This window comes from Panthera pardus, unplaced genomic scaffold (genome assembly GCF_024362965.1).
Source record: "Panthera pardus isolate Hobbes unplaced genomic scaffold, ASM2436296v1 HiC_scaffold_22, whole genome shotgun sequence".
NCBI classification, from domain to species: Eukaryota; Metazoa; Chordata; class Mammalia; order Carnivora; family Felidae; genus Panthera; species Panthera pardus.
In genome coordinates, this window is record NW_026526788.1 from 29848877 (window position 1) to 29872503 (window position 23627).

Here is a 23627-nt window from a genome sequence, read left to right on the forward strand (position 1 = left end):
TTCATATTTCACAAGAAGTAAATCTGAATGGCCAGCTGGTCCCTGTATCCATGCAGCTGTGTCTAGGGTCACACGGTACAAAATAAGGCCACTTGGGTGACCAGATTTGCGGTCATGGAGTTTCACTTACATGTGTCTTGGGTGTATGTATATCATGAAGCATGCCTAACCTGTAGCCACTTGTCAGGCATAGATAATTCTATACAAAGGCTTGTTGGTTCAAGAGTTTGTACACCTGCCTTCCTATCCCACATCTGTGGCTGATGCAGACACTGGCAAGAGTCCTAGCAGAAATTCTGGCTGGATCCCGAGTTGAAGTCACCAAAGTGAACTGCTTCAACCTTTTTATTATTATTATTTATTTATTTATTTATTTATTAATTATTCCCACCTTTTTATTAACAGCATCTGCCTTGTACTGGGCTGGGTCTGGCCCCAAATATGAATATCCTTGGCCCCTTAAGGGCTATCATTTGGTCCCTGTCTTTTTTCCCTTCTGGAGTCTTTTCCCTCTGCCCATGAGACTGAGCCTTGTATGGGGCCGGTTTCTCTTCCCTGCATACCTCTCTGCCTTTTCCTTCTGCCTTACCAGCACTTTGCCCACTCTTGGAGTATCTGCTCTCAGCCTGGTTGTGGCATGCTAGAATAGACTCCATCCTCAAGGCCCATTTCTTCTTTCTTTCTTTTCTTTCTTGTCTTTTCTTGTCTTTTCTTATCTTTTCTTCCTCCCTCCCTCCCTCCCTCCCTCTCTTTCTTCCTTCCTCCTTTCCTTTCCTTTCCTTTCCTTTCCTTTCCTTTCCTTTCCTTTCCTTTCTTTCCTTCCCTTCCCTTCCCTTCCCTTCCCTTCCCTTCCCTTCCCTTCCCTTCCCTTCCCTTCCCTTCCCTTCCCTTTTCTTTTCTTTTCTTTTCTTTTCTTTTCTTTTCTTTTCTTTTCTTTCTTCCCTCAAGTTGGGGAGAGAGAAAAAGTCTTAAGCAGGCTCCATGCTCAGCACAGAGCCTGACGCAGGGCTTGATCCCACGACCCTGGGATCATGATGTGAACTAAGATCAAGAGTCAAATGCTCAACCAACAGCCATGCAGGTGCCCCAAGGCCCATTTCTAATACCACCTGCCTCAAGTGGGTTTGCGTTTGCCTCCACGTTTATGCCCTACAGTGTGGCCCAGTGGGCGGGGCCTAGGCTGCAGAGTCTGGCAGGTTTGGGCCACACCCCAGCTCTGCCCCTTACTGGGAGGGCTCAGCTCATGGTTGTACTTCTAGAGTCTCAGCAAGTGGGTATGATGATACCTAGTTCATGGGGTGGTTGTGAGATTTAGTGACATTTATTACATGTCCAACTTCTAAAGCAGAGTTTGCTGTATAACAGACCTTCAATAAGTGATAACTTTGTTTTTTAATAGAAAAAGGGGAGTTTCTTTCCCTGGATCTTGGAGGGTCCAAGTTTCGAGTCTTGAAGGTGCAGGTCTCTGAAGAGGGGAAAAGAAACGTCCAGATGGAGAGTCAGTTCTACCCAACACCCAATGAAATTATCCGAGGAAACGGCTCAGAGGTATTGGGGCAAGGGCTCTGTGAGGTGGGGGTGGGGGGTGGGGGGGTGGGGAGGCCTTGGCATCAAGTTTATAAGTGACCATGCCTTAGCTCAGTGTTCTGTGCTTTCTCTTCTCTGTAGCTGTTTGAATATGTAGCTGACTGTCTGGCAGACTTCATGAAGACCAAAGGGTTGAAGCATAAGAAATTGCCCCTTGGCCTAACCTTTTCTTTTCCCTGCAGACAGACTAAACTGGAAGAGGTAAGGTTCGTGCCGGGGAGGGAAGAAGCTGTGTGGGATTTGGGGTTCGGGGCTGGAGAATGTGGGCAGGTTCAGGAATCAGGCTGGGAACAGGAGAGGTCAGCAAGAGTTTTCTTGTTTTTTTCTTTTTCTTTTTCTTTTCCTTGTTTTGCACAATGAGGTGGAATTGTGAGGCAAAGAATTTGCAAATGTGGCCGCCTTGATTTTGCACTTGACACGGGCACAGCACACGACAACAGAATAGTTTTTACCCTTTAGGTCTCAGACTTGGTTGCGTGGGAATCCCCTAGAGGGCTTGTTAGACACACATTGCCGAGCCCCACCTGAGAGTGTTTTAATTTGTGGGGACTTAGGTTTGGATTTCTTACAGCCTCCGGGGTGGGGGCCACACTTAGCACGGCTGACATAGCTGACTGGAATAGAGCAGGAAGGCTCACGGAGTCTCACCTCTCCAGTGAGCCCTTAGGAGGAGAATGTAGGTGGGGTCATTGGAGCGACAGTGTTGTCACTACCCAGCTGGGGTCTCAACTCTGTGTGACTCAGATGTTCAATTGATAAACAGGGAGAAGTCAAACCCCATCTATGTAAATCTGCAAAAGTAAACAGGGACCATATAAAAGGACAATGAGCTTTCTGGGGCCAGGGGGTCACAGTCAAGAGTCAGGTCTCCCCAGGCCACACCAGTCTGGGGTGGTGGCCCATGATCTCCTCCTGCATGTACTGGTCAGGACACCCAGCTGACAATTCATGGAGCACCTTGATATCACGGACGGCCTTGGGATGTGTTTGCTATTGCTGGCATGAGCCACTTTTCAGTGTGGAATAGCGGAAAAGGAACGGGTTTTCATGTCCCACAGACTTGTCTTTGAATCATGGCTCAAAAGAAGCTGTGTCCCCCGGTCAAGTTACTTAACTTCTAGAGCCCTTTGTTTTCCCGTATGTAAAATGGGAATAATAATAGCTACTTGCCAGGCTGAGGGGAAGCCTAGACAAAACCTCTGCGACGTGCCCAACACTGTGCCTGGTGCATCAGTGATAGCTGCACGGTCACCACAATGATTGTCCCCATGCAACTTGTCTCTTGGTGCTTCAGTACCTTGTTCCCCGGTTCAATAGATGTTTCTAGAGGCAGGTGCTATTTTATATTATTCTTTTTATATTATTCTTTTTCTCCACCCCCACAATCTGTAGCACAGTGTCTTGTATTTAATAGCCGATTGTTAACTATCTGACAATTGAGAGTTTCAATCAATCATTTACTTGATTCCACTGAATGGGAACTTGCCATGATCAATCTATGCAGGGGATGGGCTGAGGTTCACATTTTTATTATTTTATAAAAACAGGGATTAGGGGCACCTGGGTGGCTCAGTCAGCTAAGCATCCGACTCTGGATTTTGGCCCAGGTCATGATCTCACCATATGTGAGTCTGAGCCCCACATTGGGCTCTCCTCTGACAGTGCAGAGCATCCTTGGGATTCTCTCTCTTCCTCTCTCTCTGCCCCTTCCCCATTCACACATGCACACATGCACTCTCTCAAAATAAATAAATAAACTTAAAAAAAAAAGGATTAGAAAAAATTGGTATAAAGGCTTCAGGGGTGCTGGGTAGCTTAGTCAATTTATCTGACTTTTGATTTTGGTTCAGGTCATGATCCCAGGATCATGGGATCAAGCCCTGCATTGGGCTCCATGTGGAGCATAGAGCCTGTTTGGGATTTTGTCTCTCTCCCTTGCCCCTCTCCCCCACTTGTGTGCGCTCTCTCTCTCTTAAAAAAATTAAAATTAAAAAAATTAGGGGTGCCTGGGTGGCTCAGTCGGTTAAGCACCTGACTTTGGCTCAGGTCATGATCTCGTGGTTCATGAGTTCAAGCCTGGTGTTGGGCTCTGTGCTGACAGCTCAGAGCCTGGAACCTGCTTTGGATTCTGTGTCTCCCCCTCTCTCTCTGCTCTTCCCCCGCTTGCACTCTGTCTCTCTCTCAAAAATAAATAAACATTAAAAAGTTTTTTAAATCAAAAATTAAGATGGTTTCAGAGAATGTTAGAAGAGGCCAGTTGGAGTCTGGCTGTGAGGTATCATCATCTTTGCTGGCTGGAGGAGTAGAGGTCCCAGAGTCTGTAGAGGAAGGGGGAGGAGGAGTCGTTGGAAATTAGGCCTCCAGATTTGAGATCAGATTCACCAAATAGTTAAGCACCTTTTATTTGAGCTCAGAAAGGGAGACCCCAGGAAGAAGGAAGAGACTTCTTGAGCTCTGTTGGAGTTCATTTGAGTTTGAAAACCAAACTTGTATATTTTCTTGATAACTGGTGGTGAATGTATAGTTTGTTTATCTGGGATTTTGGCATTTATCTAAGTCAAATCCCTGCCTGCATCTTTATGTAGTAGTAATAATAATAATAATAATAATAATAATAATAATAATATTAATGGCACTGTACCTCAGATTTCGGCAGCGTATCTTATACTGTGCTGCACTCTTTATGTGTATTATCTCATTAAATTCCCCAAGCAATCATATGAAGTAGATATGATCATTTCATATGTGAGAAAAGCTGCTGCTCAGAGATGTTAAGAGACTTGCCCAAGGCCACACAGGCCAAGCTCACAAGCCCCCACCCACTCTTTCCAGAGACATAGCTCTAGAACTTTGTTTAAAATGGCAGCAGGTGCCTGGAAGCATTTTGACCCATTTTGTGTCATTTCCCCAGTAAGGATTTTCAGGTAACACTTAAACTTGGGAAGAGTGCTTGATTATATTGAGGAAGGGAAAACTGGTTTTTCTCATCAAAGTCTAATTGAATACTTGTATTTTATAAAATTCCCCCCCCCCACCCCCACTGCCTTTCAGTGAAGCCTAAAGAAAAGTAGAAAAACTTGAGGCACAGGAAATGCACTGGTAATAACTCAGTGTGGGCACAGCTATTTAATCATGGTTCTGCTGCGGACATAGGTTTTGTGGCACTAAAATAAGGGCTCTTGGAGAAGGTGGGGGCTGACAAACTGAGTGCAGAAGGAGGCGGGAAGGGAAAGCCTTCCTGAGAATGGGGTGGCCAGGGAGGCTTCTTTGTGAAACTAAAACACGATTAAAGAAAATAAGAGCCTGGGACTTAAGAGGGGCGGTCGCTTTGCTGTGGTTGTTTTATTTTGTTGTTTTTTAAGTGAGGGAACAGAAAAGTCTTAGCTATAGAGAAATTTCTTTGTTTGTGTATGTGTTTCTAATGATAAAATGGTAATACTTTTCAATGTAGAAGAGAGAGAGATGAGAGTAGGAATTGAAAAGTTTAAAGAAGAAAACAGAAATCACCTCTAATCCCAACTCTCAGAGATACCCCCGCTCCTTGAATGGTTGGTTTCCCTTCCAGCCATGTCTATTTTCAACACTGATGTTATTGCCGTGTGCATAGTTTTAGAAAATATAATTGTATGTACCTTTTTTCCACTTAACTATATATCACAAGCATTTATTCCCCACACCGCCATACGCCCTGCCCTCAATAAGTCCCACATGTCTCCAGTACACTTTTTGGGGGGACGCCACCCTACATTCTTTTATTCTATCCCATGAAGCAAGGCTGTTTCCGTAACCAGTGACGGCAGAAGTTAGGGAGAGATGCCACTAGGTGGCGCTGTGGTGCAGGGGAAAAGACCTGGTGGCCGCTCAGGATTCCGACAACGGCATTCCAGTTGGACCCTTCACTCACTGTGCTATCTCTAGAGCAGTTTCCTTCCTCTCTAAAAAATGCCAGCTTCTTTATCCATAAACTGAAGGGATTGGGAGGGTGTGGTCGGGGAGTTTATGAATTTTGGCTCAGCTGCTTTTGACTGCGGGCAAATCACTTGTCTCCAAAATTCTAAGTCTAAAACATTCCGATTATTTGCTATTTTACAAAACTCTTGGGAAACAACAATTTTGTAAAAAAGGTTCTATCTTGGGGGCACCTGAGTGTCTCAGTCAGTTGAGCATCCGACTTCGGCTCAGGTCATGATCTCACAGTTCAGTTTGTGAGTTTGAGCCCCACATCTGGCTCACTGCTTGTCAGGGAGGAGTCCGCTGGAGATCCTCTGTTCCCATCTTTCTGCTCCTCTCCCGCTCAAGCTCTCTCTCAAAAATAAATAAACACTAAAAATATCTATCTATCTATCTATTTTAATTTTTAAGTAATCTCTACACCCAACATGGGGCTTGAACTCATGACCCTGAGATCAAGAGTTGCACGCTCTACCAGCTGAGCCAGTGAGGTGCTCTGGGAAACACCAATTTTAAGCAACTAATTGATCATGCAAATAGAGAACCATTTTTCTAAGTTGAAATTAAGTTCCCAAAGGAGTCCTGCCAGGTAACACCACGCCGGTTCTGTTTCATGGACCTGGCAGACCACATATTCTGCACACACAATGTTTATCTACCATATGCCAGGCCTTTCCGTCAGAGCATTCCTGGGGCCGAGGCAGGATATGACGTTTCTCCACTTCACAGACGAGTAAACTGAGGCTCGGAGGGGTTAAATGACTTGTCTAATATCTTGTGAGTCCAAGTGTTCTGACTCCTCAGCAGTTGTTCTTTCTGGCACCGTGTGTGCTATTTCAGACTGCTCACATGAAATAAAGATGTTTAGATTATTCGGAAAACCCTCCGAAGGAATGCTGAAAGAATTGGGGGGGTGGTTCAGCTAAAAGAAGAGAAAGCCATGGGGCTGCACTTGATGCATGAAATGTCTGCCCCTCGTTTTCAGAACTGAGCACCTTCCTCATTTTCACTGGCTCTGAAATCTTCTCCCAGGGCATCCTGCTTTCATGGACCAAGAAGTTTAAGGCACGTGGAGTTCAAGACACTGATGTGGTGGATTGTCTGGCCAAAGCTATAAAAAAACACAAGGTGAGGAATTCACCAGTCCCAGCCCAGTTCTCTCGAGGTGGGGTCTCCTACTCTGCCTGCCCCAGAGGGGGGATCAGAGATGGGATGGATCTTAGGGAAGGTCTCACTGTAGATGTGACCGATTGTGACCAGTTTGGATGAGCCCATTGGTGAGCCTTGGTTCCAGTTGGTGAGCTGGGTCCAATTGCTGTTGGAAGGTGGCCCAACCCCCTCAGAGGGTCTTGGTTAGCCCCTATGCATGTGTGATGCTCTAGCCCCACCATTCCTCTCTGAGCTTAAAAGACTGCTTTCTTTCCAGTCTGGCTGTCTCTTCTGTTTTCCACTGTCTGTTCATGGCCTATCTTTATTCGTTGAGTAAATTTTATAATAATCTAAATACCTGAAGACATGCTCCTTTGCTGAGCCAAAACGCATACAAATAAACTCAAATTATTTGTTATCCTGACAACGAGGAATATTTTAATGTATACCCTTCCAGTCTTTTTTCTCTTTAAACATGCAGTCACAATCTCTTGTATCTTGTGTTTTTCTCTTATTGTTTCATTTTACTTTAAAATGTCCCCCCAAACCTTGGGGGAACCATAAGGTAATAACCCAAGTTGACTTGCCAACATGGGAAACCCAGATGGGATGTCCCTAGTGCTGCCCACGGAGAGGACTTGGCTGAGTCTGGTTAAGCTGTCCCCGTGGGGGAGGACTTGGGTCCCAGAATAAATATGCTTTCTTTGGTGTTTCTCAGATCAAGACTGCAGTCCTGGTGGTCTGTCACTCATATTTCATTGCATGGAGACCTTCACCCATAAGGCAGGAGCATGGGTCCCACTCTTTAGCTCCCGACTGCCATTCCTCTTTTCTAGATCCCGGAACCTTGATAGAGGCCTTGTTTCTTCCAGGCAGGCCCAGCAGGCAGGGTCTAGTAATTGTCTCGGTCACCTTCACCGCTTTCGCTTCCTCCGTGGGGAAAGATAAAGGGATAATGCCTCCTTCTCATCCACTGATGTCCTTTGACTTGTGTTCAAGCAGGACATAGACGTGGACATCCTGGCCTTGGTCAATGACACCGTGGGGACCATGATGACGTGCGCCTATGATGATCCCTACTGTGAAGTTGGTGTCATCATTGGTAACTCAATTTGACTTGATTCTCCGGGTTGGGAAAAGGGATCGGTCTGGGGCTTAGTTTTAGCCAACCGAGTAAATTCTGTGGAAGGGTGCTGACACTTCCTATTTATGAGAAGTAACATAGGGAAATGGAAAATTAAAACATGCATGCATCCATCCATCCATCCGTTCATTCAACGAGTTTTTCCTGCATGCCTTTTGTGTGGTAGACCCCATGCTCTATTGGGTTTTCAGTGGTGAGTTAATACTCGGAGGTTCCTGAGCTTTCAGTGGGCAAGTGGGGGGAAGGCCTGAAAGGTATAAACGAGTAATAGAACTGCAGGTGGCGGTGAGGGGTGACATTTGAGCAGGGACCTTGGTGATGAGGAGGAAGGAGCAAAGTGGAGATCGAGAGGAAGAGAGTCGCTGCGAAGGAAAGAGGAAACCTATGGCCTCTGAGGTGGGATTGCGTCTGGGATGCTTGAGGACCCTAAAAAGCTGAATGGGGGCGGCACCAAAGTGAGTGAAGGCTGAGAGTCATAGGCTATTCAGGTCAGAGGGAGTGGACGGGACTGGGCAGATCGCATGGGACACAGGACAGAGTTACCATAAGGTCTTTGGCTTTTGCTCCGAGGGGAGGCAGGAAGGCACTGGAGGATTTGGGTGGGGAATGGGTAAATGGAGTGTGCGTTTTTAAAAAGCTCATGTCGGCTGCCGTGTCAGCCAAAGAGAATTGACTCCTGGGGCAAGAATGGAAGCAAGGTGACCAGCCAAGAGGTCACTGTATCTCCTGTGTGGGCGAGACATGGTGGGGGCCTGGACCAGGGACGTCGCAGCACCACGAAGGTGCCCGGTGGGTGGTTCTCGACACCTGAGCTGGGAGGGAGTCTGCCAGACGCTGGCCGTGAGAAGGCAGTATGGGGGACAATAAAACCAAATGCATTAGATTTATCGACTGTTCTTGAACATTTCCTGCCACCTCCCCGTTCCGTTACCACTACTGGGGAGAGTTTTCTGAATTGCTCTCTCTTTGGGCAGGATCCCAAAGGGCAGGATCTTTGCACCCAAGCGGCTTGATCTGCCTTCCCATTTCCGGAGCCCTCAGCTCAGAATGGGATGGGCGCTTGCCAGTCACATCTTCTAACCGCTGTCACCGTGTCTTGGTGACTACGTGTGGCACCCTGCAGACTGGGAGCCACGCCTAAACAGAGTCCACACTTTTCTTTTCTTTTTTTTTTTTTTAACGTTTATTTATTTTTGGGACAGAGAGAGACAGAGCATGAACGGGGGAGGGGCAGAGAGAGAGGGAGACACAGAATCGGAAACAGGCCCCAGGCTCCGAGCCACCAGCCCAGAGCCCGACGCGGGGCTCGAACTCACGGACCGCGAGATCGTGACCTGGCCGAAGTCGGACACTCAACCGACTGAGCCACCCAGGCGCCCCATCACTTTTCTTAGAAAAGCTTACTCTAGGTACTGTTTTACATTCTGCTTCTCTCATTTCTTATTTCTCATGTTGGCTTTAAAATCCTCAGACCAGAGCATCAGGTAGGGGGAGATCCTTTAAAAAAATTTTTTTTCTAAGCAGCTTTATTGAGCCGTAAAAATCCTCTCATTTAAGGGATACAATTCAATGATTTTTAGTAAATTTTGAGTTTCCTAACCATCCCCACAATCCAACTGTAGAACATTTTCATCAGCCCAGTAGGTCCCAAACAGATTGTGCCCTTTTGTAGTCACTCCCCAGTATTGTAGTGTTTGAGGAATCTCCTTGGAGTGATTTTGTGTTTGAATAATGGAATGTTGCTTTCTTATGTCATAGCTGATCACTGTCAAAGATAAGGATATAGCTTATGCCAGGAACAATTTGTGGCAGGCCGTGAGTACAGAATATTTTTAGTATCAAATAGAGAAGACACTAAGTAGCTTAGAGAAAGGATTAAAAAAATTAACAGTAGGTTAGTGATTTTTTTTTTTTTTTTAATTTCCAAGGTTAGGTTAACTCATCCTCCTCTTTGTAAATGTGCTTTGTCAGCTCTCATGCATATTCATCAGGGACTTCTTCACAATCGACCCCATTCATGACCGCAAACCATTAACATCTGAGAAGTGTAGACTTGGCGTGTCAGCTTTATTCCTCATGAACTCCAGGCTTGCCAAAGCTGTTCCCTCAGTGAGAACCAGGCCCGGGAAGTGGATCAAAAGCACTTTGTGGTACATTCAGAGGACTCTCAGGCAGTTAAGAGTTCTCTCTGTCTTTGCCCAGCTGGGAGCCCTTCCGTCTTTGCGTATTCGCTCTGATCCCTTGTTCAGGCACTGGCACCAACGCGTGCTACATGGAGGACATGAGCAACATTGACCTGGTGGAAGGCGACGAGGGCAGGATGTGCATCAACACGGAGTGGGGGGCCTTTGGGGACGACGGGGCTCTGGAAGACATCCGCACCGAGTTCGACCGGGAGCTGGACCTTGGCTCTCTCAACCCTGGGAAGCAGTTGTGAGTCCCCTCGTGTGCTCTAAATCGGGGCCTCGGTATTTACAGTAAATTGCCAGTCCCTCAGGTACACCTTATACCCGGCAGATTTTCTAGATGTGACTAGTTTCCTGCCACAATGATTCTGCGAGGCGAGGCTTGTGTTTCAGTTTCATTGGACACCTGTGGAAAGTGAAGGCAAGGAAATGGAGTGATGCCCCCTAGGTCATAATCCTGATTCAATTTCAGTCCGTGTTTCCGGAGCACATATGTGTGAGGCAGGGGAGATACGCAGTGAACCCAGGGACTCGGGTCCTGCCCTCTTGGTGCGTTCGGACGAGGGGCCATAGCGCAGACCGATGTGGCCAAGGGAGCAGGACTCAGGCAAGTCCCTCACTGGTGTTTCCAGGGCTCCCCTGTCACCCCACTTTCTCAGAGGCCTGATCATAGCACCTGGGGGTCTTTCCCAACTCTCATCCCACACTCACCAGTGGAGTAACTATTGGGAGTCTGCCCTAGCTCTGCCTGCATGCTGAGCTCCCAGAGCTTGCCTTAACAAGCAGAGTGCCTTACACACTGTTGCAGCTCATGAAGTGTTTCTTAGACAAAAAGACATTTTTTAGATAATTTTTTTTTTTTTTTGTGGGGCACCTGGGTGGCTCAGTCAGTTACACATCCGACTTTGGCTCAGGTCATGATCTCATGGTTCATGGGTTCAAGCCCTGCGTCAGGCTCTGTGCTGACAGCTCGGAGCCTGGAGCCTGCTTCAGATTCTCTCTCTCTCTCTCTCTCTCTCTCTCTCTCTCAAAAATAATAAATAAACATTAAATTTTTTTTCTTTTTTTGTTTTGTTTTGTTAGTTTTTTTCCTTTCAAAGTGAAAGAATAGTTTTTTAAAAAGTTTATTTGTTTATTTTGAGAGAGAGAGAGAGCATGAGCGTGATAGGGATAGAGAGAGTGAGAGAATGAGAATCACAAGCAGGCTTGTTGCTGTCAGTGTAGAACCCGTTGTGGGTCTCGATCCCACGAACTGTGAAATCATGACCTGAGCCAAAATCAAGAGTCGGTCGCTTACCTGACTGAGCCACCCAGGAGCTCCTGAAAAGCCTTTCTTTAAAAAAAATTGAATAATTTCAAACTTACAGAGAAGTTACAAAAATGGTACAAAATTCCCCTTCACCCAGACTCCTTAAGTACTAATATTCTCTCTCTGTTTCTGTGTACATGTATATACATACACATATATACAAAATGTCTAAATAGAATTATTTTTCTGAACCATTTGAGACTAAGTTGCAAACAGTATCCCTTTAGTCCTAAATACTTCAAAATGTATTATTTGCAAACAAGTGTATTGTCTCACATAATCAAAGTATAATTATCAAAATTAGGAAATAAATACTTAATCTAACTTATAGAACTTACTCAAAATTCATTAGCTGCCCCATTAATGTCCCTTATAAAAGAGGCGAAGTTCAGGCTCACACATTACATCTTGTTGCTGTTGTTTTTAGCTTCCTTTAATCTGGAAATCTTCTGTAGTGTCTCCTAGTTTTTTATGATCTTAAGACATATAAGCCATATATTTTACAGAATGTCCCTCAGTTGTATTTTCCTGATGTTTCCTCATGATTAGATTCAGGTGGTGTATTTTTGGCAGGAATATCACAGAGGGGACGATGTTTCCTCTTCAGTGCATCACATCTGGAAGCACATGCTGTGTGTTCCATCACATGTGATGCTACCTCGAATCACTCGGCTAAGGGGATATGCAAAGGTTTCTCTACTAGAAGGTTATTGTTATTCCTTCTGTAAAGAATACATATCTGGTGAAGAATACATATCTGGTGAAGCCTGCTTTGAGGCTATGTAAATATCCTTTCTCATTAAACTTTCACTCTTTACTTTTAACATCCATTGATGAATTTCCAAATCTATTATTCCCTCCATGTTTATTAGTTGTTATTTTACTGTAAATAACAGCTTTCCTATCTCCTCCATTTATTTGTTTATACTAATATGAACTCATGGATTCTTTTTTTTTTTATTATTTAATGGAGGGTTCTTCTTATCATTATTTATTTTGATGCTCAAATATTTTTGGACATGACCAATGGAAGCTTCTCCAAACTGGTCCCCTGTGTCCTTAACGATGTGCTCCCATCACTCTTGAAGTACTTCCTTATTTTTTCTGGCCCGGTGAGATGTTCCAGGCTCATCGGGAATTTTTCGAGTCCCAGCCATTTTCCCAAGAAGCTCTGATGAATAAATATTTTGAGTCCCTCCTAGAAATGATTCAAACACTAGAACCGCATACCTGGAAAACAAATTTCTGCTTTGGACGTACCTGCTCCCCAGCACATACCTGTCTCACTGGTGGCACAGAGCAGTCATGGCCCATGAAAGTGGGACCCATTTTTTGGACTTTGTCGTCCTCACTCTCTCCATCTCACTTAAAACAGATTTCATCCCCAAAACCCAACCAGGATTTCTTTTGACTGTCTTCTGCTTCTGCAATGTTCTAAGAGGTTTTATAACGAAATAGGTAAAGTTGATTAGAAAACAGGTTGTCCTTGATTTTGTGTCCATTATCTTGGAGAATAAAAATTATATTTAGTTTTTTCCCTGGGAAACAATTAGTAATTGCTTGTTGGGTACAAATTCAAAGTCAAGGTGTAGGTAGCCTGGTGGGATATGTCATCCACACTATTGTGGAACCTCTCTGGTTCTACAGACACAGCATCTTTCTCTCTGGGACAAAAGCATGGTATAGGAATTGGAAGTGTCTGAAATTTGGATTTGTCATGCCATGGTTGGTGATCTTAGGATCACCTGAAGTCCATGAAGTCAAGATTCCTTATACCTAATATGAGAATGCTACTCCTGTGGCCAGGGGTGATTTGTGATAAAGATCCTTGGAGTCAAGCACTTTGTGAGAAGGAAGGAATATTAGGTCTCCTCTAGCATAGTTCTCTCCTTTTATAAATTTTTAAAAAATGTTTATTTTTGAGAGAGAGACAGAGTGCAAGTGGGGGAGGAGCAGAAAGAGAGGGAGACACAGAATCCAAAGCAGGCTCCAGGCTCTGAGCTTTCAGCGTAGAGCCCCATGTGGGGCTTAAACCCGTGAACCGCGAGATCATGACCTGAGCTGAAGTTGGACGCTTAACTGACCGAGACACCCAGGTGCGCCCCCCCCGCCCTTTTATAGATGAAGAGAATGCATCCCAGAGAGAATAAGTGAGCTCCCAAGGGCACCCCGGGCTGGGATGGGGACTGAGGCCTCCTGACCCATGGAGTTGTCTTTCTGTTACTCCTGCTCTTGACCATGGGCCATAGCTCATGAGCATTGGGAAGGATGCTGCGTAACTAAAGGTGTTGCTGCTACTGATCTGTTCACCAAATTGTAGGTTTGAGAAGATGATCAGCGGCCTGTACCTGGGTGAACTTGTCAGGATCATCTTGCTGAAGATGGCCAAGGCAGGCCTCCTGTTTGGCGGCAAGAAATCCTCTGCTCTCCACACTAAGGGCAAGATTGAAACACGGCATGTGGCTGCCATGGAGAAGTAAGTGGCTGGCTGGGTCCTTTTCACCTTGACTCTGCAGAAGGTTAGAGTGGGGAGCCAAGGCGTGGTATGATCATGGTAGTGGTCCAGCTGAAGGGACCAGATCTGTCCAGATCTTCACCAGGACAACTTCGGACCTGGACCCAGCTTCGGGTGAGTCAGCGATGCCTACCATGGCTCAAGTGTGGCTTCTTGTTGGTTTCATCAGCCAGGGATTCTGTGGTTGGAGGTCAACTCCTTTCTTTTCCTGCCTTCTTCCTCCCTAAAGTGGTCACTTACAACCTTTTTAGGGCCACAGACCTGTTTGAGGGTCTAATTCAAGTTCTGGACCTTTTACCATAAAAATGTACATTTGTACTCAATTTTGCTTACACTGTTAAGGCATTCTTGGACCCATTAAAGATTCCCATGCATGGAATCTTAAGGTAAGAACTCCTGCTACAGCAAGAACCTTCTCTACCTGGTGCTGTTGGAGACTGACTTTGGCTTTGGTGATGAGAGACCTCACACAGAGGTCCCTGCAATGGGGACAGGGCTGATGAAGGTGGCTGGAACCAGTCCACTCAGGGTCCTGTTCCCCAGGCTTAGAAACCCCAGCATTGCCCTGAGCTTCATAATCAGTTTAGATTCTGAGCTCAGCAGAGTGGCATCTGACTCCTAGAGTCTGATTTTGTGCACAGCATAGCAGGGACTGCGTTTCTGTGAAAGGCAGAATAGTACAGGGTGGTTAAAAGGGTGAGCTCGTGATCTAACTGCCTGAGTTCAGATCCTGACCCTTGCAATTCCTGGCTATGCGACTGTGGGCAAGTTACCCTCTCTATGCCTCAGGTCTCTCTCTGTACAATAGGGCAATGCTAGTACTTCCCCCAGGATTGTTGTGAGGGTTGTGTTAATATGTGTCAAATCTGTAGACAAGTGCCTGGCATATAGTGAGGGCTCAGTAAATGGTGGCTGCTATGATCATTGTTGATATTGTTATCATTATTCTATTACTAGGTGCCAGCTTATTTATTTTCCCACTCCTGCAAGGTGGGAAATGTGGTTCTCTAAGGGGACTCTCATGGGATGGAGAAGTGTGGTCTTCTCACTCCTATTTCCCTGGCCAGGTATAAAGAAGGCCTGGCCAATACAAGAGAGATCCTGACAGATCTGGGCCTGGAGCCTTCGGAGGCCGACTGCATCGCAGTTCAGCACGTCTGCACCATCGTGTCCTTCCGTTCAGCCAATCTCTGTGCAGCGGCCCTGGCAGCCATCCTGACACACCTCCGGGAGAACAAGAAGCTGGTGCGGCTCCGGACCACCGTGGGCATGGATGGCACGGTCTACAAGATACATCCTCAGTGAGTGCCGCCTGCCAGCCTGCATCCCTCACAATGTGTCTCCCCAGAGCAGAGTCCCAGGGTTCTCTCTAAACTCTGCTGCTTCTCTGTGTTGCTGGCACCAACCACGTCCTGTTGGTTCTGAGTTTACAGAGGAAAGAGAGACTATATTCATCTAGCTGGCTGGGTTGCCTTGGGGGATCATTCTTAAATATTCTGGGGCGCCTGGGTGGCTCAGTCCGCTAGACATCGGACCTTTGATTTTGGCTCAGGTCATGATCTCACGGTTGTGAGATTGAGTCCTGCACTGGGTTCTAGGATTCTCTCTCACTCTCTGCCCCTCTCCTGCTTGCAGTGCGTGCGCATGCTCTCTCTCTCTCTCAAAAAGAAAAAAAGAAAAAAAAAGAAAGAAAAGAAAAGAAAAGAAAAGAAAAATATTTTGCTAAACCCAGTTGCCTGACTAGAAGGGCATCCATTCATGTGTTTATCCATCTGTCCATCTATCTATGTTATTATCAAGTACCTACTATCTGGTAAGATTGGAAAGTAATATACACTCAGTTATATATGAGGAAAAATCAGAATGGCAGAGGGTGCCAGGTTCACAGGAAGGATACTGGTAAGAAAACACAGAGAAGTGAGAATTTCCTAGAAGGAGGAAGTGTGAGAGTCCCTCTGGCTAATAGAGATGGTATTGGAAGTCAGGTGATTACACACTGGAAAGAGCTGGGGAAAGAACCCTTCCCGTTTGGACAGAGATGATGCTCAGCCAATACAGTCTTGTGGACATGCCCTACTGATTGAAATATTAATGATAAAATAGCCATTTCTTGGGGTGCACCCGGGTGGCTCAGTCAGTCAAGTGTCTGACTTTGGCTCTGGTCACGATCTCATGGTTCGTGGGTTCGAGCCCCCCGTCGGGCTCTGTGCTGACAGCTCAGAGCCTGGAGCCTGCTTCGGATTCTGTACCACCCTCTCTCTCTGCCCCTTCCCCTCTTGTGTTCTCTCTCACTCTCAATAAACTTAAAAATAACAGCCACTTCTTTGAGCCTCCAAGTGTCCCTTCTGCTACCCTAGCTGCCCTAGCCCCTCCCCCCAGTCATCTCCTTACCCTCCCACCATCCGGCAACTAAAGAGGTGAACCCAGCTCCACAAGGCTCCCCAGGACCCCACTCCACTGCTACACCTGGGTCTCTTCCCATTGACCAGGCATGGGCCTTTATGATTATTACATATTTTGCCATCACCCCTGCCTTCAGATACCCCAAACGCCTGCACAAGGTGGTGAGGAAACTGGTTCCGAACTGTGATGTCCGCTTCCTCTTGTCGGAGAGTGGAAGCACCAAGGGGGCTGCCATGGTGACAGCGGTGGCCTCCCGTGTGCAGGCCCAACGGAAGCAGATTGACAAGGTGCTGGCTTTGTTCCAGCTGACTCAAGAGCAACTTAAGGCTGTGCAGGGCAAGATGCGGACTGAATTCGAGTACGGGCTGAAAAGAGACACCCACCTGCTGGCCACGGTCAAGATGCTGCCCACCTACGTTTGCGGGATGCCGGATGGTACAGGTGGGCCATGCACAGAGCTCTCCAAAACTCCTCAAACCCAGTTAGGTTGTTTTGTTTTAAAAGCCTTGGAGTCGTGTCTGTAATGGAGGGAGGGGGAGTAGGGTAGAAGGTCGGTACTCCTTCTGAATCTATTTGCCTTGGTTGATCCAAGGCATTTGCAACGGAAGAATACCTAAGTTAGGTCACATGTGTGTGTCTATGTAGTCGAGGACACAGAGTGTACCCCACGCTGTTGGCGAACAGAAGACCCAGGTGTTGTCCCTGGGAGCTGCCATCTGGACACTTGGAGTTGTCTGGCTTGTCTTCTGCCTGCTTCTCTCTCTCTCTCTCTCTCTCTCTCTTCTCCTGGGGCTTAGTTACTCCTCTCTCTCTCTCTCATTGCTTTCTGACCCTTTCCCTGTGCTCAGCCCAGAGGAGCCACTTTAGACAAGTGGCTTCTTGTCTTTAGACAAGAAGTGGGGTGAGTTCTTTAGACAAGTCACTTCACCTCTTTGAACCTCAGTAGCCTTACAAGGAAACAATGACGTTTGTAAAATGCTTTTTATCTTGTGATTTTCTTTGGAATCTCTCATCTCATTTCCTCCTCACAACCACTTCGTAAGTGATGTAGTGAAAAAATGATTCCCATTTTATTGCTGACAATTCGGAGACTCGGAGAGGTCAGATGACATACTCAAAGCCACACATCTGCACCTTGGGTCTCACAGCAACAGAGATCTTTTCCAGCGCTAATATCCTTCGAGTCTATGTGGGGAGAAAAAATAGGAGCAGGAAAAGACACTGTTCAAGTGTTCATTCTTTGATCTCTTTACTCCTGCCTTCATTTTTCACAATTTCACTAAGTACCTATGATAGGTCGGGCTCTGGTCCAGGCATGGCCAGAGAGCAGGGAGGAAAACACAGTCCCTACCCCTGTGGAGCTTACGTTCTGTTGGGCTGGCAGACAATAAGCAAAAGCCATGAACATTTAGTAAACAATAAACAAGGGCCATGTAGCAGCAGATGCTATGAAGAAAAATAGAGCAGGATAAGGGGTCAGAAAGCTGGCTGGGAGTGATGCCTTCGGCAAATTCGGGAAACAATAGAATGACCGGTGTGGCCAGAACGGAGTGAGAAGAGGCAGAGGGCAAGTTGCAAGGTCACACAGAACAGACTCTGGTGCTCTTCAACGTCAGGAGAAATGAGAGATACTATTGGCCCTGGATGGTAATGGGGGTCGGACTTGACATGGCTTCTTATTGGTCACGTGCAGGTGTGGGAATCCAGGAATGAGAAGAGCAGGGGGCAGGAAGAATCATTTCATGAACACTCCCTCTAGGCCACAGAGACAGGATGGAAACACCCTCCAGAGTTCATTGCAGTCAGTGTAGCCTGGCCTGGATTCACCCTCAGAGGCTCCTTGAGCATAAGTATCAAGTGTGGCCTTTAGCAGATACCGAGAAAAGCAGGCGGCCTCAGTCAGCCTCAAAGCGCCTGCCCAGTGCTCTGACGCTGTGCTTGGTGACGGCCACACTCCTCTGGCTCGAGAGCCCCAAGGGAAAAGGCTCTGAGTCGGCTGTATTTTGGTGTCTCCTCTTCCTCTCAATGCCTCCACGTGAGCCCCTGTTCTGTGGACGCTGGTGGAAGGCAGCTCCAACTTTCTCCACCACAGAGAAAGGCAAGTTCCTGGCCCTGGATCTGGGGGGAACCAACTTCCGGGTCCTCCTGGTAAAGATCAGAAGTGGACGGAGGTCGGTGCGAATGTACAACAAGATCTTCGCCATCCCCTTGGAGATCATGCAGGGCACCGGCGAGGAGGTGAGCGCCGGGCGGGGGAGTTCTGTGCCCGAGGGGCCAGCCTGCTACCCTGTGTCCCTGCTGGCCTGGCCTGACTGCCACTCTTTCCCTGCAGCTGTTTGACCACATTGTGCAGTGCATCGCTGACTTCCTGGACTACATGGGCCTCAAGGGAGCCCAGCTGCCCCTGGGCTTCACATTCTCATTTCCCTGCAGGCAGACGAGCATTGACAAGGTAAGACAGCCCCGCAGGCTTACAGACAGCCCGGTGGGCTTCTTTCTTCCACCAGGGAACCTCAGCGTACCTCTGAGTCAACGTTTATTTCCTCTTTTAAGGGTCTCAGGTTCAGGGCAGCTGGGGAAACATAATCAAGAACCTGATTATGTTTTCTACTAATATTTTCTATTCATTATGTTCCATTTTCATTGGTATTTTTTTGTTTTAAAGATTTTTTCATTTTTTTTTTTTTAAATAACTTCTATTCTCAATAGTGACACGCTCTCCTGACTGAGCCAGCCATGTGGCCCCACTGTTATTTTTTTGGATTGAAGTTCACAAGAGATTTAGGGCAGTATACAGTAAAGGGACACATGTGTAAGAGAGCTGTTAAATGGGAGGTTAAATCATATTATGGAGAGATGGAGAGAGGTAATGACCAGTTAAAGCCAGTTATAACTTTTAAGTAGTAATAATGCCTGTGAACTCCTGGGCGGCCAGTGTAAACAGGGAGACACGGTAGGCTGCAGGGTGTTATCTGTTGAATGAAAGTTTACTGGTGCATCAGAAGTGTATTTCCTTCCTGATACTAGAATCGGAGAAAGAATTTATCACACAAACACTTACTTAGTTGACAATGAAGGACATCATGGATAACAGTTTTAATAAATCATTATAATAATTTAGAAACGTGTATCACCAAGGCTTTCTTGGAATTCTGGGATAAAAACGCCATTCTCTGGGGGCGCCTGGGTGGCTCAGTGGGTGGAGCGACTGAGTTCAGCTCAGGTCATGATCTTGCGGTTCACAAGTTTGAGTCCTGTGTCGGGCTCCGTGCTGATGGCTCGGAGCCTGGAGCCTGCTTCGGATTCTGTGTCTCCCTCTCTCTCTGCCCTCCCCCGCTCATGCTCTGTCTCTCTTTCTCTCTCTCTCAAAAATAAATAAACATTAAAAAAAAAACACCCCAAAAACCCCATTCACCAGCTCATGGAGAGGGAGCACGTGTGCTCTCTGACAGGCTTACTTACAGGGCTGGCGGAGAGGAGAGCACCACTTTTGAATTTATGGGGAGAAGTCTGGTCAACACAAGTCAACCAGAGAGCTCATGACAATGATAATAAGAATGACACCAAAGATTTGTTAAGATTTCATCTAATCCACTCAACGTCCCCATGATGTATGTACTATTTTTGTTTTGTTTTGTGCCATTTCTTTAATTGTAGTAAAATAGATATCACACAAAATTGACCACTTTAACCACTTTTAAGTGTGCGGTTCTGTGGCATTAAGTACATTCCCGTTGCCATGAAACCATCACCGCTATCCATCTTCCAAACTTTTTTATCTCCCCAAACTGAAACTCTATACCCATTAAGTAATAATTCCCCAGTTACCCCTCCCCCAGTCCCTCCTAACATCTAGTCTACTTCCTGTCTCTATGAGTTGGACTATTTCGGGCACCCCATCTAAGTGGAATCATACTGTATTCGTCTGTTTGTGACTGGCTTATTCCACTTAGCTATAATGTCCTCGAGATTCATACATGTTGTAGCACGTGTCACAATTTCCATCCTTTTTTAAACTCAGTGATATCTCATTGTATGTATGCATACTATTTTTAATCACCTTGTTGTGGTTAGGAAAATCAGAAGCACAGAGAGGTAGGTGACTTGTCCAAATTGCCACATCTATAAACACTGGTGATACTGGCCTGAGAGCCCAGGCTCTTACACTTCACCCTTGGGGAGACCAGGACCTGGAACCGTGTCGTTGAACCATTTTGGTTAAAATGCACAGCACACCTACATCTATATAATTAAAACCAAAAAATCAAGAAACAGTATTCTTACTGTATGCGTTACACTCCATTTTCTATCCTATTTCATTTCTCATATGAGAAAGTTGAGCCATGCAGGCCTCATCTGATTGGTCAGTACAAAATCAAACTGAGGCAGAGCTCTTCGGGGCTCTGAGAACAGCGTGGAAACATGCACGTCAGCAGCGCCTTCCCACCCGAATTATTCAGAGAATGAGGAGAGAGGGGTTCAAGAGGTTGTGTTATCTGGTAATATGGCTGACTCTCTTAAAATTAAAAATGCCAGAATGCTAAGGCCGGAAGACCCATTTCTCAAGACTCTATTTCTCAAACATGTGCCAAGAAGGAACGAACAAGGATGTTCACTACAGCACTCCTTTTTTATAATGAAACATTAGAAATAATTCAAATGGCAATGGAGGATGACTAAGTAAACTACAGCCTATCAGTCATATGGACTTAATTACTTGACTTTTATTTAACAGGCACACACACAGTGCTTGCTCTGTGGTGGACTATGCTCTGAGTGCTTCACAGATATTTCCTACCTAACGGGGGGGCAGCAGAGCACAATAGTTAAGAGCATGGGTGTGGAACCACGTTGGATCTTGGCTTCTCCGCTTACTGACTGTGTGACCTTAGGCAAATTACTTAACCTCTCTGGTTTCCTCATTTGAAAAATGGAGATTAAAAATAGTACTTATTCTATAGGTATTTTTTATTTCTATGCAATTATACTTGAGGAATATTCTGCTCAGGGTAGGAATGTGGGACATCCATATTAACTGACCTGGAAAGGTCTAATTATCTCTCAGATTGGGGGGATGGAAAGTTAAGGGGGACTTTGTCCTTATCAGTAAAACTCTAATTTTTTTTTTACAAAGGCAACACATTGCTGTATGACTGCTGCCATTAAAAATTAAAACACTGGGGTGCCTAGGTGGCTCAGTTGGTTGAGCATCCAACTCTTGATTTCAGCTTAGGTCGTGATCTCACGGTTCACAGGTTCGAGTCCTACATCAGGCTCTGTTCTGGCAGCGCAGAGCCTGCTTCGGATTCTCTCTCTCCCTCTCTCTCTCTGCCCCTCCTCTGCTCATACTCTCTTTCTCTCATAAATAAATAAATAAGTGAATAAATAGTGAATGAATGAATGAATCAGTCAATCAATCACCGATGGGGAAGGCAGCCACATGCAGCTGTCCAAAGTCCTGAATGGTCCATGAGCACCAAGACATAGCCACTCCTCCTGACCCAGGACACTTGGCCTCTCAGCCTCTCGGAAGTTCTGACAAGTTCATGGATACACAATTAAGAGGCAGGAGGAGACCAACTGATAGCTGGGAGCAAAGCCACTGATGGCTGGGGAGAAAAAAGAATGATTTCTAAAAAATAGTATTTTTTGTAACTGCAACTAATAAGAAAGAGCGATTTTTTTTTCAAATCTCTAGTGAATCTCTAGTGTTCTACGTACATCCACCAGGAAAGGAACAAGGGAGCCCAGCTTCCCAGGCGCCCCATGTGTGTGTGGTTTTTAAAAGAATGATAGTATAATTCAGCATCTGTATTTGTTTAACGTGTGTTTACAGTGTATGGTGAACATTTTTCTCTAACATTCAATGTTCTCTTACAGCATGATTTTTTATGACTGTTTAACGTTTCCTATATCAATGTACCAGATAATAGATGTATATTGTAATGATAGGATGCCTCTAGTTTTTCACTGTGGAACCATGCTTTGATGGACATTTTGTAGCATTTATCTTTAGTCACATCTTTAAAAAAATTTTTTTTATGTTTATTCATTTTTGAAAGACAGAGAGACAGAGCACAAGCAGGGGTGGGGCGGAGAGAGAGGGGGACACAGAATCCTAAGCAGGCTCCAGGCTCTGAGCTGTCAGCACAGAGCCTGACGTGGGTCTTGAACTCACGAACTATGAGATCATGACCTGAGGCGAAGTCCGACGCTCAACCCACTGAGCCACCCAGGCGCCCCTTTAATCACATCTTAATTGGTCCTTGGTTAAATTAGAAATAGAATCCCTGTGATCCAGGCCTTTGTTCTGTGAGGTCATGGCCAGGGAACAGGAGTTGACCCTTGATAAATACAAGCTGCTACAGTTGTTCCCCTTGGCAGTGGACCTTGTCTGGGCATCATGCTCTGGGCCCAGTGATAGGCTGCAGAGATGGAACAGTCAAAAGCACATGGTTTGGACTAGCAGCCGACCCCAGCACTTCAAATCTATTGGATGTTGAGATTGTGCAGTGGTCCCAGCAAACTATTATTGCTCAAATGAACTTCTTCTTCTTTCCTTCAGGGAACACTCATTGAGTGGACCAAAGGCTTCAAGGCCACTGACTGTGAAGGGGAAGATGTGGTGGACATGCTCAGGGAAGCCATCAAGAGGAGAAATGTATGTTATGGTGTTAAGGCTCATGTCTCACCTTGCCCTTTCTCCCAGGTCCCTTTACTCTGCCATCCTGTGCCGAGCCCTGTGACTCCAGCCTCTGCCGCGCCCCCCCCCCCAACCCCGCCCCACCTTGAGCTGATGTGGCCCTCCTGAGCCTGTTTGGCTTGTACATCCTACTTACAATATGGCTGCTTCCTTTGCAGGAGTTTGACCTGGACATAGTTGCGATCGTGAATGACACAGTGGGGACTATGATGACCTGTGGATATGAAGATCCTAATTGTGAGATTGGCCTGATTGCAGGTAAGTGGTCACGCATGTCCCATTAGCCTGCTCTCATCATCTCATCTTTTGGTGGTTTCCTTTTATTTATTTAGTTGTTTTAAATGTTTCTTTATTTTTGACAGAGAGAGCACATAAGCAGGGGAGGGGCAGAGAGAGAAGGAGACAGGCAATCTGAAGCAGGCTCCAGGCTCTGAGCTGTCAGTGCAGAGCCCGATGAGGACTCTGTGAGATCTCTGTGAGGTCATGACCTGAACCAAAGTCAGATGCTTAACCAACTGAGACACCCGGGACTCCCTGGTGGTTTCCTTTTCACGTAGGGAAGTACACAGGGACCATTTTTCCATTACACAGCAAGTCTAAAGCCAGCTTTGACCAAGGCAGAGATGAAGTTAAGATTAGGATTCCAGGTCTCCTACTTTCTAAATCTTTACTTAATATCT

At 46.1% G+C, this 23627-nt stretch overlaps 1 protein-coding gene across 1 annotated transcript in view; it reads left to right on the top strand.

The window, feature by feature from the left end:
• HKDC1 (hexokinase domain containing 1) overlaps positions 1-23627 on the top strand; it is a 49028-nt gene that overhangs the window by 10669 nt on the left and 14732 nt on the right. Inside the window, exons 3-14 of the mRNA XM_019444381.2 lie at positions 1400-1548; positions 1669-1788; positions 6571-6666; positions 7690-7789; positions 10081-10264; positions 13647-13802; positions 14909-15142; positions 16381-16685; positions 18337-18482; positions 18577-18696; positions 22810-22905; positions 23106-23205. Coding sequence (XP_019299926.2) covers positions 1400-1548; positions 1669-1788; positions 6571-6666; positions 7690-7789; positions 10081-10264; positions 13647-13802; positions 14909-15142; positions 16381-16685; positions 18337-18482; positions 18577-18696; positions 22810-22905; positions 23106-23205 — 1806 coding nt within the window. The remainder of the gene's footprint in view (positions 1-1399; positions 1549-1668; positions 1789-6570; positions 6667-7689; positions 7790-10080; positions 10265-13646; positions 13803-14908; positions 15143-16380; positions 16686-18336; positions 18483-18576; positions 18697-22809; positions 22906-23105; positions 23206-23627) is intronic.